The sequence below is a fragment of the Equus quagga genome, chromosome 9 (assembly GCF_021613505.1).
Source record: "Equus quagga isolate Etosha38 chromosome 9, UCLA_HA_Equagga_1.0, whole genome shotgun sequence".
NCBI lineage: Eukaryota > Metazoa > Chordata > Mammalia > Perissodactyla > Equidae > Equus > Equus quagga.
In genome coordinates this window covers 40,039,121-40,064,379 of record NC_060275.1, presented here as the reverse complement: position 1 = coordinate 40,064,379, position 25,259 = coordinate 40,039,121, and the positions used below count along the sequence as shown (strand labels likewise).

At 34.3% G+C, this 25,259-nt stretch overlaps 1 protein-coding gene and 1 pseudogene across 1 annotated transcript in view; both read right to left on the bottom strand.

Annotated features, from left to right (window-relative positions):
- CCDC178 (coiled-coil domain containing 178) overlaps positions 1 to 14,977 on the bottom strand; it is a 361,283-nt gene extending 346,306 nt beyond the window's left edge. Inside the window, exons 1-2 of the mRNA XM_046671168.1 lie at positions 14,893 to 14,977; positions 1,177 to 1,269 (exon numbers count right to left, since the gene is read on the bottom strand). Coding sequence (XP_046527124.1) covers positions 1,177 to 1,269; positions 14,893 to 14,977 — 178 coding nt within the window. The remainder of the gene's footprint in view (positions 1 to 1,176; positions 1,270 to 14,892) is intronic.
- Positions 14,978 to 21,659: 6,682 nt separating this feature from the next.
- On the bottom strand, positions 21,660 to 22,772 carry LOC124244540 (elongation factor 2-like; annotated as a pseudogene).
- Between the last annotated feature and the right edge of the window lie 2,487 nt (positions 22,773 to 25,259).

The window sequence follows — 25,259 nt, the reverse complement described above, 5'->3', positions numbered from 1 at the left end:
TGTAGGCAGGCAGGAAAAAAGGAAGGAAGGAAGGGAGGGAAGGAGGGAGGGAGAAATATTAAAGAAAAAATAATAAATTACACTTCATCAAAATCAAAACATTCAGCTCCTCAAAATGACATTATAATAAATGAAAAGGTAAGCAAGAGAATGGGAGGAAATATATATATATCTGACAAATGACTTATACCTAGAATGTGTGAAGAAAATTTACAACTTCCTATACAGGAAGACAACCCAATAAAAAATGGGCATAAGACTTGGATTCTTCCAAAAGACAACATACAAATAACTAGTAAGCATGTACAAATATGCTCAACATCATCAGTCATCAAGAAAGTGCAAATTTAACTCAAAGTACAGAACCATTTCACAATCACTATAACGCCTAAAATTAAAATGTCATCAAAGCCAGTATTAATGAGGATATGGAACAGCTGGAACTCATACATTGCTGATAGAAACGCAAAATCAAGATTAAAATTTTTTGGTAAATATAAAGAGTTCTCTACCAGAATGATCTGGGATGAAACAAATATGAACCCCTATACATTTCCTCATCTCTTTCTACCTCTTTCTGCATACAATATCAGAAATACTTTCAGAGATAATGTTTTATGAACTCCCAATGAACAAATTTTAATTCTGGATTTCACACCCAAAACATTCATCCTTTTCTTTCTCTTCTAAAAAACATATTCTCAATGAACCAGAAAGGTTCTAGTACCTGACATTCTCAGAATGAGAACAAAGAAAACGTTTATTTTAAAAATTCATACATTCCTCATAGGCAAGACCTAGTGGCCTAGTGGTTAAGTTCCACATGCTCCACTTCAGCGGCCCAGGTTCAATTCCTGGGTGTGGACCTACACGTCTCTGTTAGCAGCCATGCTGTGCTGGTGACCCACATACTGAAAAATAGAGGAAGCTTGGCACAGATGTTACCCCAGGAAAAAAAATTCATACATTTCTGAAATTGTGAACAATTCTTATGAACAAAATTGTTATTAACAATATATTACAATATTGTATTCTTAATATTACATAGCACTACTGTGTTAACTATTAATGATATTAAGGTTTGTTAATAAAAATACAATATTGTCATCACAAACTAATGAGTGAATATAAATATAGCTTACATAGCTTATTATACAATTTACATTCAGTCCTCACCTGCAGTATTTGTCATTTTACTTTCATGAAAAATCTCAACAGTTTCCTTAGGAGGACCAAACAGAATCAAAGCTTCTGACGTTGCATTGTCTTCTAAAAAGAAAACAAAACTTTCAGTGAACAGTTAGTACAAATTTTTTAAATAAGCAAAATAATGTACAAAACTATGTTGTGAAATTGTTGTCCTTGATAGAGCAACTATAACACAAATATTAACTAAAACCCACAAGAGAATATCTTTAGAAGTTTTCTCTGTTTTCTTCAATTGGCTTAACTCTCACAAGAAGGTATTCAAAATAGCATGCCGCTATTAAAAGCAAACAGAGGAACTGTCCAGAGTGACGGCACCAAAACTGCAGAGTAGGAGACCCCAGCCTCCATGCCCCAACAAAGATCAACAACTAGATAGTTTTCCACAAACAAAAATAGCCCTGGGGGAGCCCAGCAATCCACTCAAGAAACTTCAGCAATATAGAGGAACAAAAAACCTGGAAAAAAAACACACACAAAGGGAAGGAAGATAGTTTAATTTTGCCTGCATCATCCCGTCCCCCAGGCAGACACTGCTTGGCATCAAGAGGGAACATTCCAACTTGAAAATAGTTCCCCTCCCTGGGAAAGAGAGAACAGGGTGAGTGACCAGCTTTCCCACCCTTTGGGGGCACTCCTTCAGTTTCATCCCACCAAGAGACTAGCAAAGCTGAGATGTATAGAGATAGCTTAGAACAAGGAAGAAAGACAGAGGCTATCAATATCAGTCATGCAGAGGAAGTGAACACAGTTCCCAATGGCCTGCTCTGCAAAGGACCCCAGCAACTTTGCCAGCAAAGTATCTTTCAGAAATGAAGTAGAGAGAAAGAGTTTCCCAGACAAACAAGAGCTGAGGGAGTTCATCACCACTAGACCTGCCTTAAAAGAAATGCTGAAAGGAGTTCTTCAGGCTGAAATGAAAGGACTCTAATTAGTAAAATGAAAACATATGAAAATATAAAACACACCATTAAGATAAGCATAGAGTCAAATTCAGAATACTCCAGTAATGTAAATATGGTGGTGTGTTAATCACTTAACTCAAGTATAAAGGTTAAAGGACAGAAGTATTAAAATTAGCTATAGCTTCAAAAATTAATAAACACACAATCTTAAAAAATGTAAATCGTGACATCAAAAACATAAAATGTGGGGGCCTGCATCGTGGCATAGTGGTTAAGTTTCGCATGGTCGACTTCGGTGGCCCAGATCCCAGGGGGCAGACCTTTAACACTCATCAGCCATGCTGTGGCAGTGACCACATGTAAAGTGGAGGAAGACTGGCACAGATGTTAGCCTAGGGCTAATCTTCCTCCAGTGAAAAAAGAGGAAGATTGGCAATAAATGTAAGCTCAGGGCTAATCTTCAGCAGGAAAAAGAAAAAACCCATAACATAAGGGGGAATAAAAAGGTAGAGTTTTTGTATATGATTGAAGTTAAGCTGTAATCATGTTAAAATAGACTGTTATAGCTATAAAATGTTTCATGTAAGTCTCAAGGTAAGCACAATGCAAAAATTTACAGTAGAAACACACACACACACAAAGAAGGGAATCAGAGTATACCACTATGGAAAATCATCAATTCACAAAGGAAAACAGCAAAAGAGGAAGCAATGAACAAAGGAACTACAAAACAGGCAGAAAATAATCAACAAGATGCATTAGTAAGTCCCTACCTATCAATAATCACTTTAAATGTAAATGGATTAAATTCTCCAATTGAAAAGCAGAGAGTGGCTGAATGGATTAAAAAAAAAAACCCAACTATACGCTACAACAAGAGACTGATTTTAGCTATAAGGACACATATAGGCTCAAAGTGAAGGGATGGAAAAAGATATTCCATGCAAATGAAAACCAAAAGAGATCAGAGGTGGCTATACTTATATCAGACAAAACAATCCCATTTACAATAGCATGAAAAGGATAAAATACTTAATAATAAATTTAACCAAGAAACTGAAAGCTCTATACACCAAAAACTATAGGACACTGAAGAAAGAAATTGAAGAACACAAACAAATGGAAAGATGTCTCATGTTCATGGATCAGAAGAGTAGATATTGTTAATATGTCCATTCAATTCAATCCTTATCAAAATTCCAATGGCATTTCTCACAGAAACAGAAATAGAAAAAATAATCCTAAAATTCATATGGAAACACAAAAGATCCCATATAGCCAAAGTAATCTTGAGAAAGAACAACAAAGCTGGAGGCATCACACTTCCTTATTTCAAAATATATTACAAAGCTATAACAAACAAAATAGTAAGGTACTGGCATAAAAACAGACACACAGATCAATAGAACAGAACACAGAGCCCAGAAATGAACCAATGCATATATGATCAACTAATATTTGTCAAGGGAGCCAAGAATACTTAACGAGGAAAGACAGTCTCTTCAATAAATGGTGTTAGGAAATTCGACAATCACATGCAAAAGAATGAAACTGGACCCCTATATTACACCACTCACAAAATTAACTTAAAATTAGTTAAAAACTTAAATGTAAGACCTGAAACCTTAAAACTCCAAAAGAAAACATAAGGAAAAAGCTCCTTGACATTGATCTTAAGGATCTTTTCGATATGACACCAAAAGCACAACCAACTAAAACAAAAATCAACAAGTGGGACTAGATCAGGCTAAAAAGCTTCTGCACAGCAAAAGAAACAACCAACATAATGAAAAGGCAACCTACAGAATGAGAGAAAATATTTTCAAACCATTTATCTGATAAGAGGTTAATATCCAAAATATATAAAAAACTCATACAACTCAAAAGCATAAAAACAAATAATCCAACTAAAAAATGGGCAAAGCGCCTGAGTAGACAGTTTTCCACAGAAGACATACAGATGGCCAACAAGTACATGAAGAGATGCTCAACATCACTAATTATCTGGCAAATACAAATCCAAACCACAATGAGATATCACTTCACACTTGTTAGAATGGCTATTATTAAAAAGGCAAGAGATAACAAATGCTGGCAAGGATGTGGAGAAAAGGGAACCCTTGTACACTGTTGGCATGAATAGAAATTTGTATAGCCACTAACGAAAGCAGTATGGAAGTTCTTCAAAAAATTAAAAAGAGAACTGCCATGTGATCTAGCAATCCCATTCCGGGTATATATCCAGAGGAAATAAAATCACTATCTTGAAGTGATATCTGTATTTCTCTGTTCAATGCAGCATTATTCATAATAGCTTTGACATGGAAACAACCTCAGTGTCCATCTGTGGATGAATGGATAAAGAAAATGTGGTAGATGAATATACAATGGGATATTGTTCAGCCATAAAAAGCAAGAAAATTCTGCCAATCGCAACAGCACAGATGGACCTTGAGGGAATTATGCTAAACGAAGTAAGTCAGACAAAGGCAAATACCATATGCTCTCACTTATATGTGGAATCTAAAAAGCTAAACTCATAGAGACAGAGAGTAGAACAGTGGTTGCCAGGGGCTGGGTGATGATATTGGTTAAAGGGAACAAACTTCCAGTTATAAGAGGAATAAGTTCTGAGGATCTAATGTCCAGCATGGAGACTATAGCTAACAATGTTGTATTGTGTACTTGAAAGTTGCTATGAGAGTAGATTTTAAATGTTCCTCTCATAAGAACAAGAACAAAATAGTACTTATGTGAAGTGAAGCATGTGTCCAATAATCTTATTGTGGTAAACATTTCACAATATATACATGTATCAAATTATCACATTTGTACACACTAAACGTATGCAATGTTAGATGTCAAATGTATCTTAATAAAGCTGGAAAAATAAAATAAAAAAATAGAAGCAAACAGCAAATAGATAAATCATTATGTGCTGATATAGAGTAGTCCAAGCTACACTGTTAAGTGAAAAGTAACGAGACAAAAATTTGTATGTACCTTTGTCACCACTTTTTGTTTTTTTTAAAAAAAGATGCAGAGGTGGACAGATAGGTATTGTAGATGCATTTAAAATTCACAGATCAAGAAACTGTTAGGACTAGTTATCTTTGGAAAGAGGAAATGGAGAGACGAAGAGGGGAAGTTTTACATTTCATTTTACAATCTCTGAAGTGTTTAAAAAATCTCAAACAAAAGAATATGTTATTATTTGTTTGACAGTTTCTTGTAAAGTTAAATATATCTACTCCACGATGCAGCAAATCCACTCCTAAGCTTTTACCCAAGATAAAGGAAAGTGTAGGTGCACAAGAAGATCATCCAAGAACATCTGTGATAGCTTTCATCATAACAGCAGAAACTGGAAACAACCTAAATGTCCATCACTAGAAAAACAAATTGTGAAAAGTATTGTGTATAATGCTGAACAGTAAAAAACAATGAGCTACTAATACATGAAGTAACACCGGTGAATTTCAAAAATACATCGAGCAAAAATCATCAGAGAAAACAAAATGGATATTGTATAATTCTATTATTACAAGATTCAAGAAAAGATAAAATTAAACTATCGCGACAGATATCAATAGTGGCTGCCTGTGGCAGGTGAGAAACTTTCCAGGGTGAGGAAAATATTTCCTATCTAAAACAGAGTAGTGTTTGTTCATTTATCATGTATATGTTTATTAAAATGCATTAAATTATAAATTTAAGACAACCATTTCACTGTATGTAAATTATAAAATAGAAAATATATTATTTTACTCTAATGGCATTAAAATATTTTGGCAGATTTTAGTGACATAAACAAATAAACGTTAAGATTTAAATGCTTGCAGAATATCTTCTGCTAATATTTAATAACCATTACAAAGGATATTTATACTCCAAAACTCCCTAATGAATAAAATGAGGCAAAGTAAATTCAATGCAAAGATGCAAAACACAAAAGAAATGACAAGAAAGTGCTGAAGAAGCACAAAAATGATAAAAGACATTGCTAATCAAATAACTCATTGATTAAAAACTTGTAAATAAAAATTTTGTAAATAAAATGTGTGCATTTTTTTCCTGAGAAATAAAATTTGATATGAGCAAATTATGAAAGAATCTAGAACTTAGGTTAAACAGTAATGAGAGTAATCATTTTACAATTAAAGCTATAGTTAATAATGAAGAAATATTTATGTATGTGTAATACAGCAATATCATATTTAAAAAACAATGCACTTTTTAACAGAAAAATTTAGAGAAAAATATAGGGGGAGATTTTAACTCACTATCATTTATCTATGGCGTATGAAGTTCAGAATAACTAAATTATATATGTACATAAAATATGAAGAATACATCACAGCAAAATTGATACACAAATTATAAATCCCACAAAGATACAGAATACACGATTTTAAAAGTAATAAAACTTTATGAAGAGTGAAGGTGTCTTAGGCAACAATATAATAACTCAAAAATTTAACAGGGAGAAAGTTGCTACATTAACCAATTTACAATTAGAAATTAGTCACATAAAATAAATTCAAAAGTACTTGGAAATTTTAATGTGTATTAAATGTGTCAAGGAATAATTCCATGTCATAAAAAGTATTTAAAAATGAAAACACTTTGTAAGAAAGCCTTTTTGATGTATTTGAAACAGAAATACATTCAGAATTTAAATGATTCATTGTATATAATAATATACTTAAAATATAGGTAGAAAAAAGAAAATATAAGTATGTGCACATAGAAATTAAAAGGAAGGAAATAATTCTAAAGTGTAACTGAACATCTACCTGATAAACCACCCAAACCCAAATGGCACCACATATGGGTTTCTTCACAAATACCAGCATGGACCATTAAATGGTATAAACGGCAAATGCTTGACTTTACCAAATTGCTGAGCTTTTTGTATTACAACCACAACTTCGGTCCCCTTCTCTTGTTCCTTCATTCAGACTCTACGGTGATGATATGAGCTTTTCGCATAATTTAGACCTCAGTATTCTCTTTGAACTTTATTTTTACTCTAGTCTTCAGAATAGACAGAAACTTCTAAAACATGTCTAAGTCTTGATGACCCCAATCCCCACATTCAGTCCTTCATTCAGCGACTTGGGGAGTCTGCGATGTAGCAGTTTTGTAGAATGTTCAAAGCATTAAAAGAGAAGGGTTTTCATAGTCAAATCCTTGTGCAAGTCAGAGATTGACACAGGAGAAATACAATTGTAATTGAAAATACAACTAAGAGCTCTTTAAAAAGATGAATTAAAAAGACAAAACTGGCAAACTGCAAATAAAACAAAACGAAACAAACAGAATTTCATACATCACAGAATTCTATGGGAATTACTGTAAAAGGTTAAAAGAAAATTAATGCATCAGTAATTTCAAATTCTACATGCCATTCTTGCCCCAATGTGATCCAGTATCCCTCTATGTCACATATATATATATATAAATACACAGAAAGAAATATATAAATATGTCCATATGTTACTTCATTCTCAGGACACAGAGAACTTCCTTATCAATTTTAAAACCGTATTTCATCAGTTGTTAGAATAATACTTTTACACATGGTAAGGTCAGTGAAATCAGGACGCATATTAAAATTCAAAGTAGCATAGTTTAATTGGTAGGTTTTTTATTTCTTAGGAGTTATAAAATAATGATGAGTTTTATAATTAAAAGCATCTTATATTTCATGAAATAGTGTTTCTTAGCATCTTGTATTAATGTACCATAATTTACTAAACCAATGAAGATGGGAAAATCTCAAATAAAATGAAATTGCCTAATATTTACTGAACACACACATGATAATTGATTTCAATATATTAGCTTATTTAATTCTTTGTAGCAATAGATATTAATTCCCATTTTACACATGAGTAAAATGTGGCCCAGAAAGGTAGTGAACAAAACCAGGCTAACAAAGTTAGTAACTGATGGAAGGAAGATTCAAACGTCTTAACTAGATCTGAACTCTTTTCAACTATATTAGCACTCTTCAAAATACATAATTCAGAGATATTTTAATAAGTATACAAAGAAAAGGGATTCTATGATCAAAAAACATATGGTTTAAGCAAATGTCTTCAACTCAGGACATTTTAAGGCTTCCAATATGTTAATGCTCCTCAAAAAATCTCCAAGAAACAGATAAATTATATAGAATTTCCCAGCTGTATTTTACCTCAGAATCATTTTCTTCCTTCACTATATCTTGGTATTTATATTCAGCAGAACACTCTTTGAGGAATATACCCCAAAGCACATTACCTGTCAAATTTTTGAAGAAATAGAATTCAGGAGGGGATTAAAATTGTTAAATTTTACAAGCCAGAAGAGTTTCTCTCAACATAAAAATATGATTCAATATAAAATAATGATGTATAGCACACTTCATGAAACGGCAGATAGGTTTATCAGACCAAATTTTCCACTGAAAATAATTTAAAAGGCATCATATATATCTCATGCCTTTTAAATTACTTTACGCTTAATATTACATATTGCATATGCATTATATATATGAAAGAGAAGCTGAACGAGATAGAAACCACTAGGACAAAATCTAAAGGAGAGTAGGAACCTAGAGTTTTAATTGGAGCACCTGAGTATAAATGTGCTATTTACATAAAGATCATTTGCAGTTCCTGGAAAACTTAGGCTCAGTTTGGTGATGCCTGATGACACATAGGTGTCATAAAATAATAAGCTAATATCTAGTCAGGAATTCTTAACTTAGGTTCTAGGAACCTAATTTAAGGGATTCACGAACTTGGATGGGGAAAAAATTTACTCTTACTTTATTTTCAAAATAATTCTGTACTTTTTACAATACATTTAAAAATATGATTCTCGGGGTTGGTCCCGTGGCTGAGTGGTTAAGTTTGTGTGCTCCACTGTGGCAGCCCAGGGTTTCACCCGTTCGGATCCTGCGTGTGGACATGGCACCGCTCATCAGGCCACGTTGAGGCGGCATCCCACATGTCACAACTAGAGGGACCTGCAACTAGGATATACAACTATGTACGGGGGAATTTGGGGAGATAAAGCAGAAAAAAAAAAAGAGAGAGAGAGAGAAGATTGGCAACAGTTGTTAGCTCAGGTGCCGATCTTTAAAATAAATAAATAAATAAATAAATAAAAATATGATTCTCAAGCCAGGGAGTATAAACTTCAACAAACTTCAAAGTGCCTATGGCACAAAAAAGTTATACCCCTTAACTTCCAACTAAATTGTAAAATTCACATTAAATTTGGACAGCAAAGGACGACAGTCTCAGAGTCAACATAAACCAGAAATAAACAGAAGTGTGAACCACAAAAACAACCTCTATCAGAACTCAAGGAACTGTAGTGAAATTGTCTCTATGTTGAGTGTACCCTAAAAAGAAAACAGGAAACAAAAAGCCTCATCCCTGTGACATTTAAACTCTGGTGGTCCTCACTTGAATTTGTCTCTTAGTTGTTCTTCATTGGGAAGTCCAAGGAACTCTCAAGTCATCAATATTTTTTGTTTGTACCATATTCATAGAGCTCTATGCTCCTGGAAGAAGCAAATCAAAGGTACTCTGGAAGAAGTCATCTGTATCTTAAGCTTCATGGAATGCCCACAGATAATTTTTATTACAACAATAAGAGTCAAAAGTAATCAAACGTAAAAGAAAAGTAGACACCACAACTCAAATAACACAGAAAAATCAATCCCATGTAGATTCAAACCAAAATGTGAAAGTTCAAACTCCAAAGTGTTTAGAAGATAATTTGGATGAATATCTGCATGACCTCAGAGTAGAGATTTTCTTAAATAATATATTATAAGCTTTAAGTTGAAAAAAATAAGAACTTTTGTTCATCAAAAGGCAACATAATAAATTAAAAATACAAGGCATCAGTGTTAGAGGATATTAGCTACACATACAACTGATTTCAGGCTATTATTCACATTGCATAAAGAACTCTTTTAAATCAGTAAGAAAAAAGACAAATGACTCATTAGAAAATTGAAAAAAGATACAAAGAGTCAATTTGAAAAGGGGAATCAAAATGTCCAATAGCATGTGAAAATTTTTTCAATTTTGTAGCAGTTAGGGAAATTCAAATTAAAACCATAATTACATATGCTTACATACTATCCAGATTGCCAATAATTTAAAAGTCTAATAATATCAAGTGGTAAAAAGAAAATGGAACAATTGGAACATTCCCACACTGCTATGGCACTGTAAATTGGTAAATCGCTTTGGAAAATAATTTGGTATTATCCAACAAAGTCAACAGTATCAGTTCTACTAATAAGTATAGAGAAACTCACACAGGATATATATACAAGGATGTTTCTAAGAGTATTGTTCAAAATAACCAAAAATTGGAAATGAACTAAATGTCCTTCAACAGAAGAATGGCTGAAAAAGGAGCAGCAACATAGTAAATGATATTATTGCACCATGGTACAGAAATATGGATGAAACTCACAAACACTGAACGAAAGAAAGCAACAACATTGAGGAAGGTAACAATGTTGAACAAAGGCAGTAATACACAAATATTAATACAATTGTTCTAATTAACAAACATGCAAAACTAAAGTATCATCTTCAGGGATGCATACATATCTAATACTATAGCTAAAATTAAAAAGAAAAGCAAGGAAATCAGTATGACAAAAGTCAGGATATTGGAAAGCATGAGGTTTTGTTCAGGAGGAGTACAGAGGGTACTTCTGAGGTGCTGGACATGTTGACCTGTGGCCAAGTGGAGGCTACTCAGATGTTTTCCTCATAATCCACTTACTAAAAATATACATCTAGGAGGGAGACCCAGCGGCGTAGCAGTTAAGTTCATGTGCTCTGCTTTGACGGCCCAGGGTTAGCAGGTTCAGATCCTGGGGGCAGATCTAGCACCGCTTGTCAAGCCACGCTGTGGCAGCATCCCACATAAAATAGAGGAAGACTGGCACAGATGTCAGCTCAGCGACAATCTTCCTCAAGCAAAAAGAGGAGGATTCGCAACAGATGTTACCTCAGGGCTAATCTTCCTTACACACACAAATATACATATATATTTATTTATATATGCCTAGGTTTATCCACTCTTCTTTATGTATTCATTATTCAAAATGAAAAAGGAAATAAAAGAAATAGGGTATAACATACACTATCAATAGCTGAGTATTTTTGAAAGACAAGCTGAGATTATACTCATTGATAAAACCTTATAAACATAAGGATGCCTGAAATTTTTTCATGTTTACAATGTTTTTTTATTGTGGTAACATTGGTTTATAATATTATATAAATTTCAGGTGTACAGCATTATACTTCAATTTCTGTATAGCTTACATCATGCTCCCCACCCGAAGGCTAATTACAACCCACCATCACACACGTGTACCTAATCACCCCATTTGCCCTCCTCCCTCCTCCCTTCCCCTCTGATAACCACCAATCCAATCTCTGTCCCTATGTGATTGTTTGTTCTTGTTTTTATCTTCTAATTATGAGTGAAATCATATGGTATTTGACTTTCTCCCCCTGACTTATTTCGCTTAGCATAATACCCTCTAGTTCCATTCACGTTGTCACAAATGGCCGGATTTCATCGTTTCTTATGACTAAGTAGTATTCCGTTGTGTATATATACCACATCTTCTTTATCCATTCATCCCTTGATAGGCACCAAGGTTGCTTCCAAGTCTTGGCTGTTGTGAATAATGCCACAATGAACATAGGGTGTATAATTTTGTTGAAAATAAAATAAACGTGATATAAATAGATGAAAATTATATAGGTTTGGGATACCTCCATTCTGCCTCTCCCATGGCTTCTCTCTGACAGCCTTTTCTCCAGGACACGTTCCATCTATGAAAAGTAAAGTAAAATAAAATAAAATATTTTAATTATCCTGCCATTTATTGCACTGGTAAGGGTTAGAGGAGAAAATGAGCAACAGAATAAAGAGATATAGACTAAAGTACTTACGAAAGGACTGAAAGAATAAATGAGACAGACAAAGTTTGGGTGGAGTTTCTCTGAAAGGGTGTTTGGCAGAGAAGAGAATGGGAAGCCATCTTAATAGGTGAACTTCTGGGATGACAAAGCATTAATAATTTTAATAGATCCTTTCTATGTGATTCCTCTATTCCAGACAACTTTAACAAAAATTTGTCATAATTTCCAAGGTTATGTTAAATGAATTTTTAAAACATAAAAGTATGGTACAATTGGTCTTGTGATATAGCCTAGTTTTATTAGTTTCACTGTTAAAAATATGATACATGTAGAGAAATGAGTAAAATTATTTACACATAGCATAATTACGTACCAGAAAATCCCCACTACAAAACCAAAGTAATTGATGAGAGTTTAGAAAAGAAGTTATACAAATGATATATTATGATTTTTTTAAAAAAATCAAACACCATTGTTAGCACCAATGAAATGAAAGCATACCAAAAAAGACATATCTTTATATTCACAGAAATATAAACTATGTAGGGATACATTTAATAACTATATCTAGTTAAAAAATATTTTTTTGGAATGTTACAAAAATATTACTGGAATGGGAAAAAATGTTGAAATAAACAAGAACATAATTTAGGTCCCATATTAGGAAGACTATTATAAAAATATCTAATTTTTCCAATTTAATACCAATATAAAAATACTAGCAGTATTTTATTTGGCACTAAAGAATTATCTGAAATTTTAAAAAATGGGCAATAATATCAAAGAAAGTCTAAACTGATGGTAAATAGGTGCATGTGTTTCTAGTGGAGAGATGGCCTGGCCCTATAAATATCTGAATATATCCAATATTCTAAGGAAATAATTAAAATACTGTTGCAAGAAACAAAAGTATAGATCAACAATGAGAATAAGAAACAATCTACTCTATATGAAAATCAGACATGTGATAATAAATGAAACTGTAAGATAAAATATAAGAAAAGAACTTTATATTTTAGATAACTCAAAGAAGTCTTTAAAAAATAAACCTAGATTCAAGGGGCTGGCCCCGTGGCCGAGTGGTTAAGTTCGCGCGCTCCGCTGCAGGCGGCCCGGTGTTTCGTTGGTTCGAATCCTGGGCGCGGACATGGCACTGCTCATCAAACCACCCTGAGGCAGCGTCCCACATGCCACAACTAGAAGAACCTACAACGAAGAATACACAACTATGTACCGGGGGCCTTTGGGGAGAAAAAGGAAAAAATAAAATCTTTAAAAATAAATAAATAAATAAATAAAAATAAGCCTAGATTCAAACTAAAAAATCAAGAGGTTACAGAATTGAGAGTAGTTCTAAGAATAAATCAACACATGAAATGCAGTACCAAAATGTCCCAAAGTTTAATGTTAACAATACTTTTCCTAAATCAAAACATCAATCCTGATGTCTCTTTTCTTCAACATACGGTAAGTTTCATGTGGGCAGGGAACATATTTATTTCAAAGCAATTGTATATTTGGCACCTAGCCAATGGGTCCCAGACATAGTAGGTGTCAATACCTACTCATCGAAGGAATGACAGAGTATATGAAGGAATGAGGGAGCATGTTTGAATGAAATAATGATCACACTAAGAAGTAGTCAGTTTCTGCATGGAGCTGCATATGAAAAGGACCCTTAAAAACACTGACTCAAATAAATTGACACTTTTTGGTGTTTCTGCCTGGGTGATAAACCAGTATCATTATACCAAAATTCCAATAAGACATGCTCATCAAAAACACTCTACCTGTAAAGTAATATATCGAAGTAAATTCCTGACAGATTAAATAATTCAAATATTTTCAAAATATATTAAAAATTGCAAAAATTAATATGATATATAAAACAGTCATACATTATTTAAATTTAATAATTTAACAATATATGAAAAGGATAACTTTACCATCTTTGAATCAAGACAGAAATTCGTAAGGCAGACGAGCAAATATTTTCACTAAATATGGCACAAAGAGAAATAATATATAAAGGTTTCATTTATGTTAGCTAAAAAACTTAGATTACCCATTCGTCATCAGAAAGTTCAAATGAGAGCAGATAGAAAGATTAAATGAACACATGGAAATTATTTTTGCTCTTTGGTAATAAAAATGTAAACTAGAGCAACTTGAAAATAAGGTAATTTTATATTTGATAAATTAGCTATATGATTAAATAAAATCTGGTATGGTGTGGTAATAATGACACATTCACACAGTTGATATTGTGATATAATTGTGGAAAACAATACAAAATAGAAGGCCATGCAAATATTCACAGTGTGTGCCCCAGAAATTCCTATTTTGAATTTTTATCTTGAACAACAAAAATCAATAAAAGGCAAAAACTAAGCACAGACATCAGAGAAAATGGTGGAGTAAGGACCTCTGAAAATCCACCTCTCCATAAATGCAAAGAAAAAAATGGCAAAATTGTCTCAATCAACTTTTTCAAAACTCTGAAAATGTATCACAGGCTTCCAAAAACCCTGGGAGCATTTATTCAAGAAAATAGATGAGTCTCAGTAAAAAGAGAAACTTTTGTGGCATTTTAACCTTCCCTATTCCCATCACCCACTCTCTAGGTCAACAGTAGCTTTGACAAGGAAAAGGTCACGTTTCTGACACCAGAAGAAGCAGAAGCAGGTTGGTGTTTTTCAAAAGTTTCATTCCTGAAGATCGTCATTAGTAGACCTGTCTGGTCATTCCCCTGAAGACCACACTTATAAGGCTGTGTGCATGATCAAGAGAGACTGGATAAGGCCCTAATCTCTCACCTCTGGTTGACCTTGAGACCGTGCACCAGCAGGAAGTAAAGGCTAAGACAGAGTCATCAACTGCCCAGCTGAGTGTAGAAGGCATTCGCCAACAAGTACAAAGAGACGCTCGGCAATGGCTGGGAGATGTATTGGTTCCTGGCATTTAAAGAGATAACTGTCTATAATCATTAACCGACCACTAAACTAACTGAGTAGAGACATCAGGGGCCAAATATGTACAAAAAAAAAATACAGACTTTAGAGTAATAACATGAAAGTCACTTAATTAACAGCAACTACAAAAATTAGCAATGAAAACAAACCATGGGGAAGGGGAAGGGTCTGATGTCCACCGTTTTCACAGTGTATTTTAAATATCCAGTTTTCAACAAAAATTCATGAAGTATGCAAAAAGCAAAACAAAAATAAGGAAGCATAGCCCATTTCAGAAAAAAGCAAACAGATCTTTGCCAAAAATCAGTTTAAAAATTCCAATTTTTGCTCTGACATGAAAAAACTTTGGAAGTTATCACTCTGTGCTCACAAAAAGAAAAAAGCTGAATAAACTGAAAATTGACAACTTTTCTTAGATCTGTCAGGGAATTGAGGTCACAATGCATACTGACACCCCAAAACCCAGAGAGATTAATACAGAGAATCACAGTTTACCGGGAGCAGAAGGTGCTGAAGCCAAGGATGGGCAGAAGAACTTAGACTTCTCTTAGACTGAACTGTTGGAGGCTGAGTGTGGACTAGCTTGAGAATTAAAAGCTCCTGGAAACCAGTCTCAGAGGGCCACTCACACTTTCATTACTTTTATCTCCAGGAGCCCCACCAGGGACTCACAGCAAAACGGTGCAGAAATATTCCTTCCTGCTTTCAGAAGGAGGAAAGGAAAAGTAACTATTTTAAATTATGACCAGGGTAAAAAATAACCATTCTGAAATATGCCAAGAGTGTTCTGTTTCACCTGACCTCAAGGGAAACTATTTTACCAGAGACTAACTGATGTAAGGAGGGGAGATACTCAACTCCAGCCCCCTCCAGCCTTCTTGTCACACTTCAGGCAGAAAAAGGCTAAGAAGCATTGGTATAATATTACACATTTGTCAAAACCCATAGAACTATACAACACAAAGAATGAGCCCTATAGGAAAATACTGACTTTAGTTCATAATAATGTATCAATATTGGTTCATCAACTATAACAAATGTACAATACTAATGAAAGATGTTAATAATACTTGAAACTGTGTGGGGGGAGATAGTGGGTATATGGGAACTCTACACCACCAACTAATTTTCTGTAAACCTGAAATTACTCTAAAAATAAAGTTTATTAATTAAAAATATTAATCAATACAAATTGTCCCTGAGGAGATCCAAATTTTAGACTTACTAGATAAAGACTTTACATCATCTATTTGAAATATGTTCTAAGAGCTAAGGAAACTAAGTCTAAAGAATTTTTTAAAGGTATGAGATAAAGAATATCAGTAAAAAAAGTAAAAAGGAACCAGATAGATATTCTGGAATTCAGAAGTATAATAAATGAAATGAAAAATTCACTAGAGGGGCTCAATCACTGATTTGAGTATGCAGAAAAAGAATCAGTGAATTTGAAGGTAGGTCACTTGAGATTACCCAGTCTGAGGAAAAGAAAAAAACAAATAATGAAGCAAACGAACAGAGCCTGAGACCTGTAGGACACCATCCTACATACCATCATATGCATAATGGAAGTCTGAAAAAAAGAGGGGAGAGAAAAAGGGGTAGTAAGACTATTTTAAGAAGCAAGGGCCAAACTATTCCAAATATGATGAAAAATATTAATTTACACATCTAGGAAGCTCAAGGAACTCCAACTAGAATGCACAAAATTACATACATCATAATCAAACTGTGAAAAGCTAAAGAAAGAGAAAGAATCTCTGAGCAGCAAGAGGGAGTCAATTAATCACTTACAAGGAATCATCAATAAGATCAAAAGGTGATTTATGAATAGAAATCATGGAGTACAGATGGCAATGGAATGACATTTTTAAAATGCTGAATAAAAAATTGCCAATCAAAAGTTTTAATCTGGCAAAACTATCCTTCAAGAATGAAGGAGAGGGCTGGCCCGGTGGGGCAGTGGTTAAGTTTGCACGGTCTGCTTTGGCAGCCTGGAGTTCACTGGTTTGGATGCCGGGTGCGGACATGGCACCGCTCAGCAAGCCAAGCTGTGGTAGGCATCCCACATATAAAGCAAAGGAAGATGGGCATGGATGTTACCTCAGGGCCAGTCTTCCTCAGCCAAAAGAGGAGGATTGGCAGCAGATGTTAGCTCAGGGCTAATCACCCTCAAAAAAAAAAAAAAAACACCAAAAAAAGAATGAAAGAGAAATTAAGGCATTCATAGACAAACAAAGACTGGTAATTTGTCACTAGCAGACTTGCCTACAAAAAATAAAAGGAGTCATTCAGGCCGAATGAAAAGAAAACAGTAACTTGAATCTGCATGAAGAAATACATGGCATAGGACTACGAAGAAAGGTAACTATGTATTAAGCATTAGTTAAATATAAAAGACAGTATAAACATTTTTTGTTTGTAATTCTTTTTTCCTCCTATTTGATTTAAAATGCAACTTTATAAGGAATAATTTTAAATCTCTATTGGTAGGCACAAGTGTATAAAGACATAATTTCTGACAATAACAACAGAAGGAAAGGTGAAATGGAGCTACATAGAAGGAAAGTTAATGTTCATTATTGAAATTACAATAGCATTAATCTGAATTAGATTATTATAATTTATGGTGTTAATTGTAACCTCCACCATAAACACTAAAAAAAAATTCAAAACTATATAGTAAGACAAATGATAAGGAAATTAAAATGGTACACTAGAAAACATCTATTTACTATAATGGAGGAACAAAGGAAAAGAAAGACATAAGCTATCCAGAAAAAAATAACAAAGTGACAAATTTAAATGCTACTTTATCATTAATTATGCTAAATATAAATGGATTAAACTCTCCAATCAATAGTCAGAGATTTGCAAGATAGTTTAAAAAAATATGATCAGCTATATGTTATCTACAAGACACACATTTTAGATTGAGAGACAAAAACAGTTTGAAAGTAAGAAGATGTTAAAAGATATAACATGCAAAGAGTAAACAAAAGACAGCTGGAGTAGACATACTAATACCAGACAAAATAAACTTTAAGACAAAAATTATTACTAGAGATAAAGGACATTTTATAACGACAAAAGGCCCAAACCACCAGGAAGATATAACAATTATACACACATACAGACTTAACAAGAGAGCCTCAAAATACATGAAGTAAAAAGCTGACATAATTGAAGGAAGAGACAGATAAGTCAACAATAATAGTGGAGACTTCAGTTGCCCACTTTAAATAATGGATAAAATAACTAGACAGAAGATAGGCAAGTAAATAGTAGACCTGAAAACACCATAAACCAACCAGACCTAAGAGACAACTATAGAATATTCCACCAAGAGTAGAAAACACATTTTTCTCCTAGTGCACATGTAACATTCTCCATAACAGAGCATATATTAAGCCATAAACACATCTCAATATATTGAAAAGTGTTGACGTCATACAAAATATCTCCTTTGGTAGAATGTGATAGAAATTTTTACCATTTTCTATGGTAAAAATAGAAATCAATAACCAAGGAAAATTTTGGAAATTACCAAATATGTGAATTTTAAACGCAAGCCTAAATAAACAACGGGTCAAAAAGAAATAATAAGGTAAATTGAAAATTATTTGAGATGAATGAAAACAAAAACACAACATACCTAAACTTATGCAGGTTAGTGAAATCAATGCTCAGAGGGAAATTTATAGCTGTATATATCTACATTTAAAAAGAAGAAAGAACTCAAATTAATAACCTAACCTCCCACCCTAAGAAAAAGAGAAAACTAAGTCCAAAGGAAGCAGCGAAAGGAGATAATATTAGAGATAAATGAAATGGAGAATAGCAAAACATTAGAGAAAATCAACAGAACCAAAAGTGGTTCCTTGAAAAGATTTAAAAAATTGAGAAAAGATTAAGCTTGACTGACCCAGAGGAAAAAAGAAAGACAATACTCAAAGTACTAAAACCAAGAATGAAAAAGGGATATTACTAACAACCTTGCAGAAAGGTTTACAATGGAATGCTACAAACAATGTTATTCCAATAAATTAGATAACCTAGATGAAATGGACAAATTCCTAGAAAGCCATAAACTATCAAAATAGACTCATGAAAAATAGAAAATCTGCATAGAATTATAACAATTAAGGAAATTAAATTAGTAAAAATCCTCCCACAAAGAAAAGTCCTTAACCAAATGCACTCACTGGTGAATACCATCAAAGATTTAAAGAATTAACACTGATCCTTCACAACTTTTGCCAAAAAACAGAAGAGAAGGGACCACTTGCCAACACATTCTATGAGCCCCATATTACCTTGACACCAAAACTAGACAAAGACATTACGAGAAAATAAAATTATACACAAAATACCCCTTATGAACATGGATATAAAAATCCTCACAAATACTAGCAAACCAAATCCAGTAGCATGTAAAAAGGATTATACACCATGTCCAAATGAGATTTATCCTAGAAACATTTCAACATGTGAAAATCCATTTTAACAGAATAAAGGGAAGAAACCACAAGGTCACTTCAATAAATGAGAAAAAGTATTTGACAAAATTTAATCCCATTCATGGTAAAAACACTCAACAAAATAGGAATAGAAATGAACTTCCTCAACACGATAAAGGAACTCTGTGAAAAATCCACAGCTAACATCATACTTTATGGTAAAGAATGAAAGCTTTCCCCTAAGATCAGGAAAAAAGACAAGCATATCTACACTTTGTCCTTTCTACTCAATATTCTTCTGGTGATTCTAGCCAGAGTAATCACACAAGAAAATGAAATAAAAGGCATCCAAAATAAAATAAAATAAAAGGCATCAAAAAGAATAAAATACTTAAGAATATATTTAACAAAAGAATTGCAAGACTTGTTCACTAAAATCTACAACACACTGTTGAAAAATATTAAAGACCTAAATAAGAGGAAAGATATCCTGCTGGTGGACTCAAAGATAGAATCTTGTTAAGATGCCAAAACTCCTCAAATTGATTGAGAGTCACTGCAATTCTTATCAAATTCCAATAGCCTTTTTTTTCTTTTGGCAGAGATTGTCAAACTGATCCTAAAATTCACATGGAAATGCAAGGGAAGCAGATTAGCCAAAATAATCTTGAAAAGGAAGAACAAAGTTGGAGGAATTACACTTCCTGATTTCAAATATTACTACAAAGCTATAATAATCAAGACAGTGTGATACTGGCATAAGGATGGACATATAGATCAATAGAATAGAATTGAAATTCCTGAAATACATCCATATCTATGGTGACTTGATTTTTACAAGGATGCCAAGATTCTTCAACGAGAAAAGAATACTGCAGTCTTTTTCAACAGATGGTGCTAGGACAACTGGATATATACATGTAAAAGAACGAAATTTGACTCCCACCTCAAACTACATTAAAAAATTAACTCAAAATGGATCATAGACTTAAACGCAGTAGCTAAAACTATAAAGCTCTTAGAAGAAAATTGAGGCGTAAATATTTGTGACCTTGGATTAGGAGATAGTTTCTCTGACATGACATAAAAAAAACCAAAAAATTTTAAAAAGTACATAGATTGGCTTCATCAAAATAAAAACTTTGTGCTGCAAAGGACATTATAATGAAAGTGAAAATACAATCCCTACTATGAGTGGAAACATTTGCAAATCATATATCTGATAAAGGTTTAGTTTCTAGAATATGTAAAGAATTCTTACAACTCAAAAAAAGGCAACCAACGCAATTTAAAAATGGGTAAAAGATTTGAACAGACATTTCTCCAAAGTAGCTATACAAATGGCCAGTAAGCACATTTAAATATTCTAATCATCATTAGTCATTAGGGAATTGCAAATCTAAACCACAAGAAGATGCCACTTCACACCCAATGAGATGGCTACAACAAAGTTAAAAAAATAATAATAACAAGAGTTGACAGGGGTGTGAAAAAACTGGAATCCTCATATATTGCTATTTGAAATGCAAAATATTACAGTTTGTTGGAAAGAAATTTGGCAATTAATCAGGTAGCTAAATGTCACGTTAACAAATGACCCAGCAATTCCAGTCCTAAGAAATGAAAAGATATATTCTCATAAAATCTTGTACTCCAACCTTTAACAACATTATTTATAACAGCCCCAAAGTGGGAACGACTCAAATATCCATCTAGGATGAATGTATAAACAATGCATGGAACATGCATACAATGGAATATCATTCGGCTGTAAAAGGGAACCTTGACAAAATTCTCGTTTAAAAGAAGATAGACACAGAAAGCCAACTATTTTATGAATTCATTATATGAAATGTCCAAAATGGCGTCCATCCTGCCTCCCCTACCCCTAAAGGCCAAACAAGTCTCTGCTGTGAGGGCGTTTTTGTTACGTCTGAAATCTTGAAATAAATATCAAGAGAAGTGACATCAATATTTACGTTGAGTGATGCTGCGGAGTGGGCCCCAGAAACCTGTCAGGTGCAGCGTCACTGTGTTTGAACCGTCTCGAGGTGCAGCGAGGGGAAGGTCGGGGACTGTGGCTGGGGCCTGACGTCGGCTGGGGCTGGTGCTGCTCAGAGTCTGCCTGTGGCAGTGGGGCTGCGGGAGGGCCGGCTACAATTCGGCCAGGAAGTTGCCCCGGGCTGGGATGCCATCCATCAGGCCTTTGTGCTTGCGCATCTCCACCACCACCTGGCTGGGGCACCTGGTGTTGACTGAGGGGTCTCCCAGCAGGATCTGCCGGTGGTCAAATACACCCTAAGGGAAAGCCTGGATCCCCCCGTGTGAACCTCAGGTCGGCCATGAAGCCAAAGGACTAGTTGACAGGCAGGTAGGCCTTCACGACAAACATGGGGGTGCCCGCCACCTGGGACTCCTCAAAGACGTGGTCCCACTTCCAGGACACTGTAGATGCCACTGACCACTTGTTCTGGCAGTGGATCTCCACAAAGTAGATGGGCTCCATGACCCAGGGCTAATGGTCAGCCCCCTGGCATAGAGCCAGCACGCCGTGGGCAGCATTATGTTATGGACATGGAAGTGCACGGCACGCGTATTCTCCTTGCTCAATGCCCCCACTGGAAGCCAGCCACTACACTTGATCCCTGATCTCATTGAAGCACTGCATATCCTTGATGATGGCAGTGAGGATGTTGGGGCCAGTGCTGGCAGGACCAAAGCACCAGATCTTGAGGACCTAGGCCACATCCTACTCATACTTCTCTACCAGGTAGCAGGCCAATGCTTGCTTGAGCTCCTGGCAGAAGCAGACACCTTGCACTTGGTGTCCGCAGCCAGGTCATTGGGGAAGGGTAGCACCTTCAAGTACAGCTGATTGTGCCTGCTGGCGAGCTTGGACAGGCAGGGTACTTTTGACTCTTTGCTGACTGTCTCACGGTAGGAGACCATCCCATGGGATTTCTTGATAGCGATGCAGGTGTGGTCCATCAGGGAGATTGCCAGGTGCAGCTCCCCAGCACCAGTGATATGTGCTTCCCCAACTGACTCCTCAATGATGCACTGCACTATGGGGTCTGACTTGGCCAGCTGCTTCAGCCCTTCCACCACCGTGGGCAAGTCGGCCGGGTTCTTGGCCTCCACAGCAACCCTACCGCAGCTTACACTGAATTTCATCATCCGCGTGGTGTGGGCGTGCTCAAAGGTGGTGATTGTGCCCATCTTCACCAGGAACTAGTTAACAGCCACCAGCCCCACGATGAAAGGCATGTAGACTTGTGGTCACCAGAGACTGGGTGGAGAGGGAATGGAGAGTGGCTGCTAAAGGTATAGGGATTCCTTTTGGGTTACGAAAGTGTTCTAGAATTAGATAATGGAGATGGTTGCACAACCTTGTGATTATATTAAAAACACCAAATTGTACACTTTAAAGAGGTGAATTTTATGGTATACGAATTATAATTCAATTTTAAAAAGTTAGACACAATATTACTTATAACAGCATTTAGTAAAGCAGCATGCTGAGTAAATCTCTGCTTCATATGAGTCTGAGTTGCCAATCCAAACCTTTTTATTATCTCTATGATATGTCAAGGGAAACCTGTGGCTTTAAATAATTATATTAGAAAGGGAAAAAAGTTGGAAATTAGTGATCTAAGCATCCAAAGTAAGAACATGGGGGAAAACAAACCCAAAGAAAGTAGAAGGAAGAGAAGGGAGTAATAATATCTGAAATTAATAAAATAGAAAGCAAATCAACAGGAAAAACCATAGAGAGAATTTAAAAGGTCAGAAATTACTACTTTGAAAAATTCAGCACAAATGGCAAAATTGAGCAAGACAAAAGAGAAGAAATCGAAGAATCAAATACAACCTAATTAATGTAAAGGAGGAATGACTACATGTAAAGAAAGACAAAAATAAAAGATATTATCAACAATATTGTATTGGTACATTTAAAATTCAACCAAAAGAACAAATTTTTAAAAGAAAAAATTATAACTTGCCAATAGCGAATTAAGAATAAATAGAAAGCCCAAATAGTTGTTTAACCAATAAATAATTTGTATCAATAGTTTAATATCTCCCTAAAAATTTAAACATAAATTCAGCCAAACATTCAAGAAAAATAATTAAAATATTACATTATTTATTTTAGAGAATAGAAAATGAAGAAACAGTCTCCAATTCAATAGAGGTTGTAAACACCTTGCTACCAAAACCAGACAAGAAAACTTAAAGGCTAATGTTACTAAAGAGCATAGACGGAAAAATTCTAAATAAATAACTGTCAAAATAAATCCCAACAATATAGTAAAAAAAAATAAAACAAGTCTATCCCAGGAAAAAAAGTTTAACAATTGAAAATCCATTTACGCAACTCATTAAATTTAAGGATTAAAGAATAAAGAAGAAAAATTTAACAGCAGAAAAATTTCAATAGATATAGAAAAAGCATTCATAAAATTCAATACATGGTCACAATTTATAGTAAATTATACAAAATGATCTCTAAAAAGTAATATTTAATCGTGAAACATTTAAAGTCTCATTTTAAAAATCAGGAACAGAAAAATAAAGTGTGCACATTTTTATTGCTTCCATTTAACAGAGCACTAAAGGATCTTGCCTAAGCAATAGAAGAGGGAAAATGGATAAAATCATGATTGGAAGAAAGTAAAAATCAAAACTTTTATTATTTTCAGATGGTCTAACTAATATTAGTGAATGAATAAGACAGTTACAAATTATATGAGATTAAATATATAAAACTCTATGACATATAATATTAGCATATTTATATATAATATATATAACTAAATGTGATTTGGGAGAGGTTCTTTTTCTTTTTTTTTTTTCCTGAGGAAGATTAGCCCTGAGCTAACATCTGCCAATTCTCCTCTTTTTGCTGAGGAAGACTGGCCCTGAGCTAACATCTGTGACCATTTTCCTCTACTTTATATGTGAGACACCTACCACAGCATGGCTTGCTAAGCGGTGCCATGTCCACACCTGGGATCTGAACCGGTGAACCCCCGGCCACCGAGAAGTGGAACATTTGAACTTAACCGCTGCACCACCAGCCGGCCCCATGGTTCTGTTTCTTAATGTGAGTTATGGGTGCACAGATATTCAAATTTATCAGTATTCTTTATACTTTACATATATGTTACAGATATTTTTATATACATGAAATATTTCTTATTTCAACATATAAAAACACTACTTTGTAAAAAAAAATACAGTCTCTGCCTATTATATGGAAAAGATACATTATGAAAAACAATAAATAGAAAAATTAATGCAGTAACAGCATCTTAATACAAATGAATAAGTGATGCTGCCATGAAATGTAGTTTTGTATTTACTGAAAATATTGACTGAAAATCAAAACAGTACAGATGATAAATTTGTAAAAAGAACCTGTTAATTGCAACAGAAATTATTATCCCAGAGCTGACCATTTGTAAACAGGCGTCATCTGAAAATACTGTTGATCAGTATATGGCTGTTACTGTACAGAGCAATTTAGAAAAGTTTAATAATTTTATTCTTTATTTCAGCTAAGAGCACAGAAAAATCATCCATTTTGCTATGCTTATTTATAGTATAATAAGAAGTTTGATTTGACCCCAGTAGTTTCATGATGATTGACACAGCCTAAGGAAAGGATCTATTTTTGATGTTAAGAAAAGCATTATTATGTTGAATATCATCTGGAAGAAGTTAATAAATAAGACCTCACACTCTGTTCTT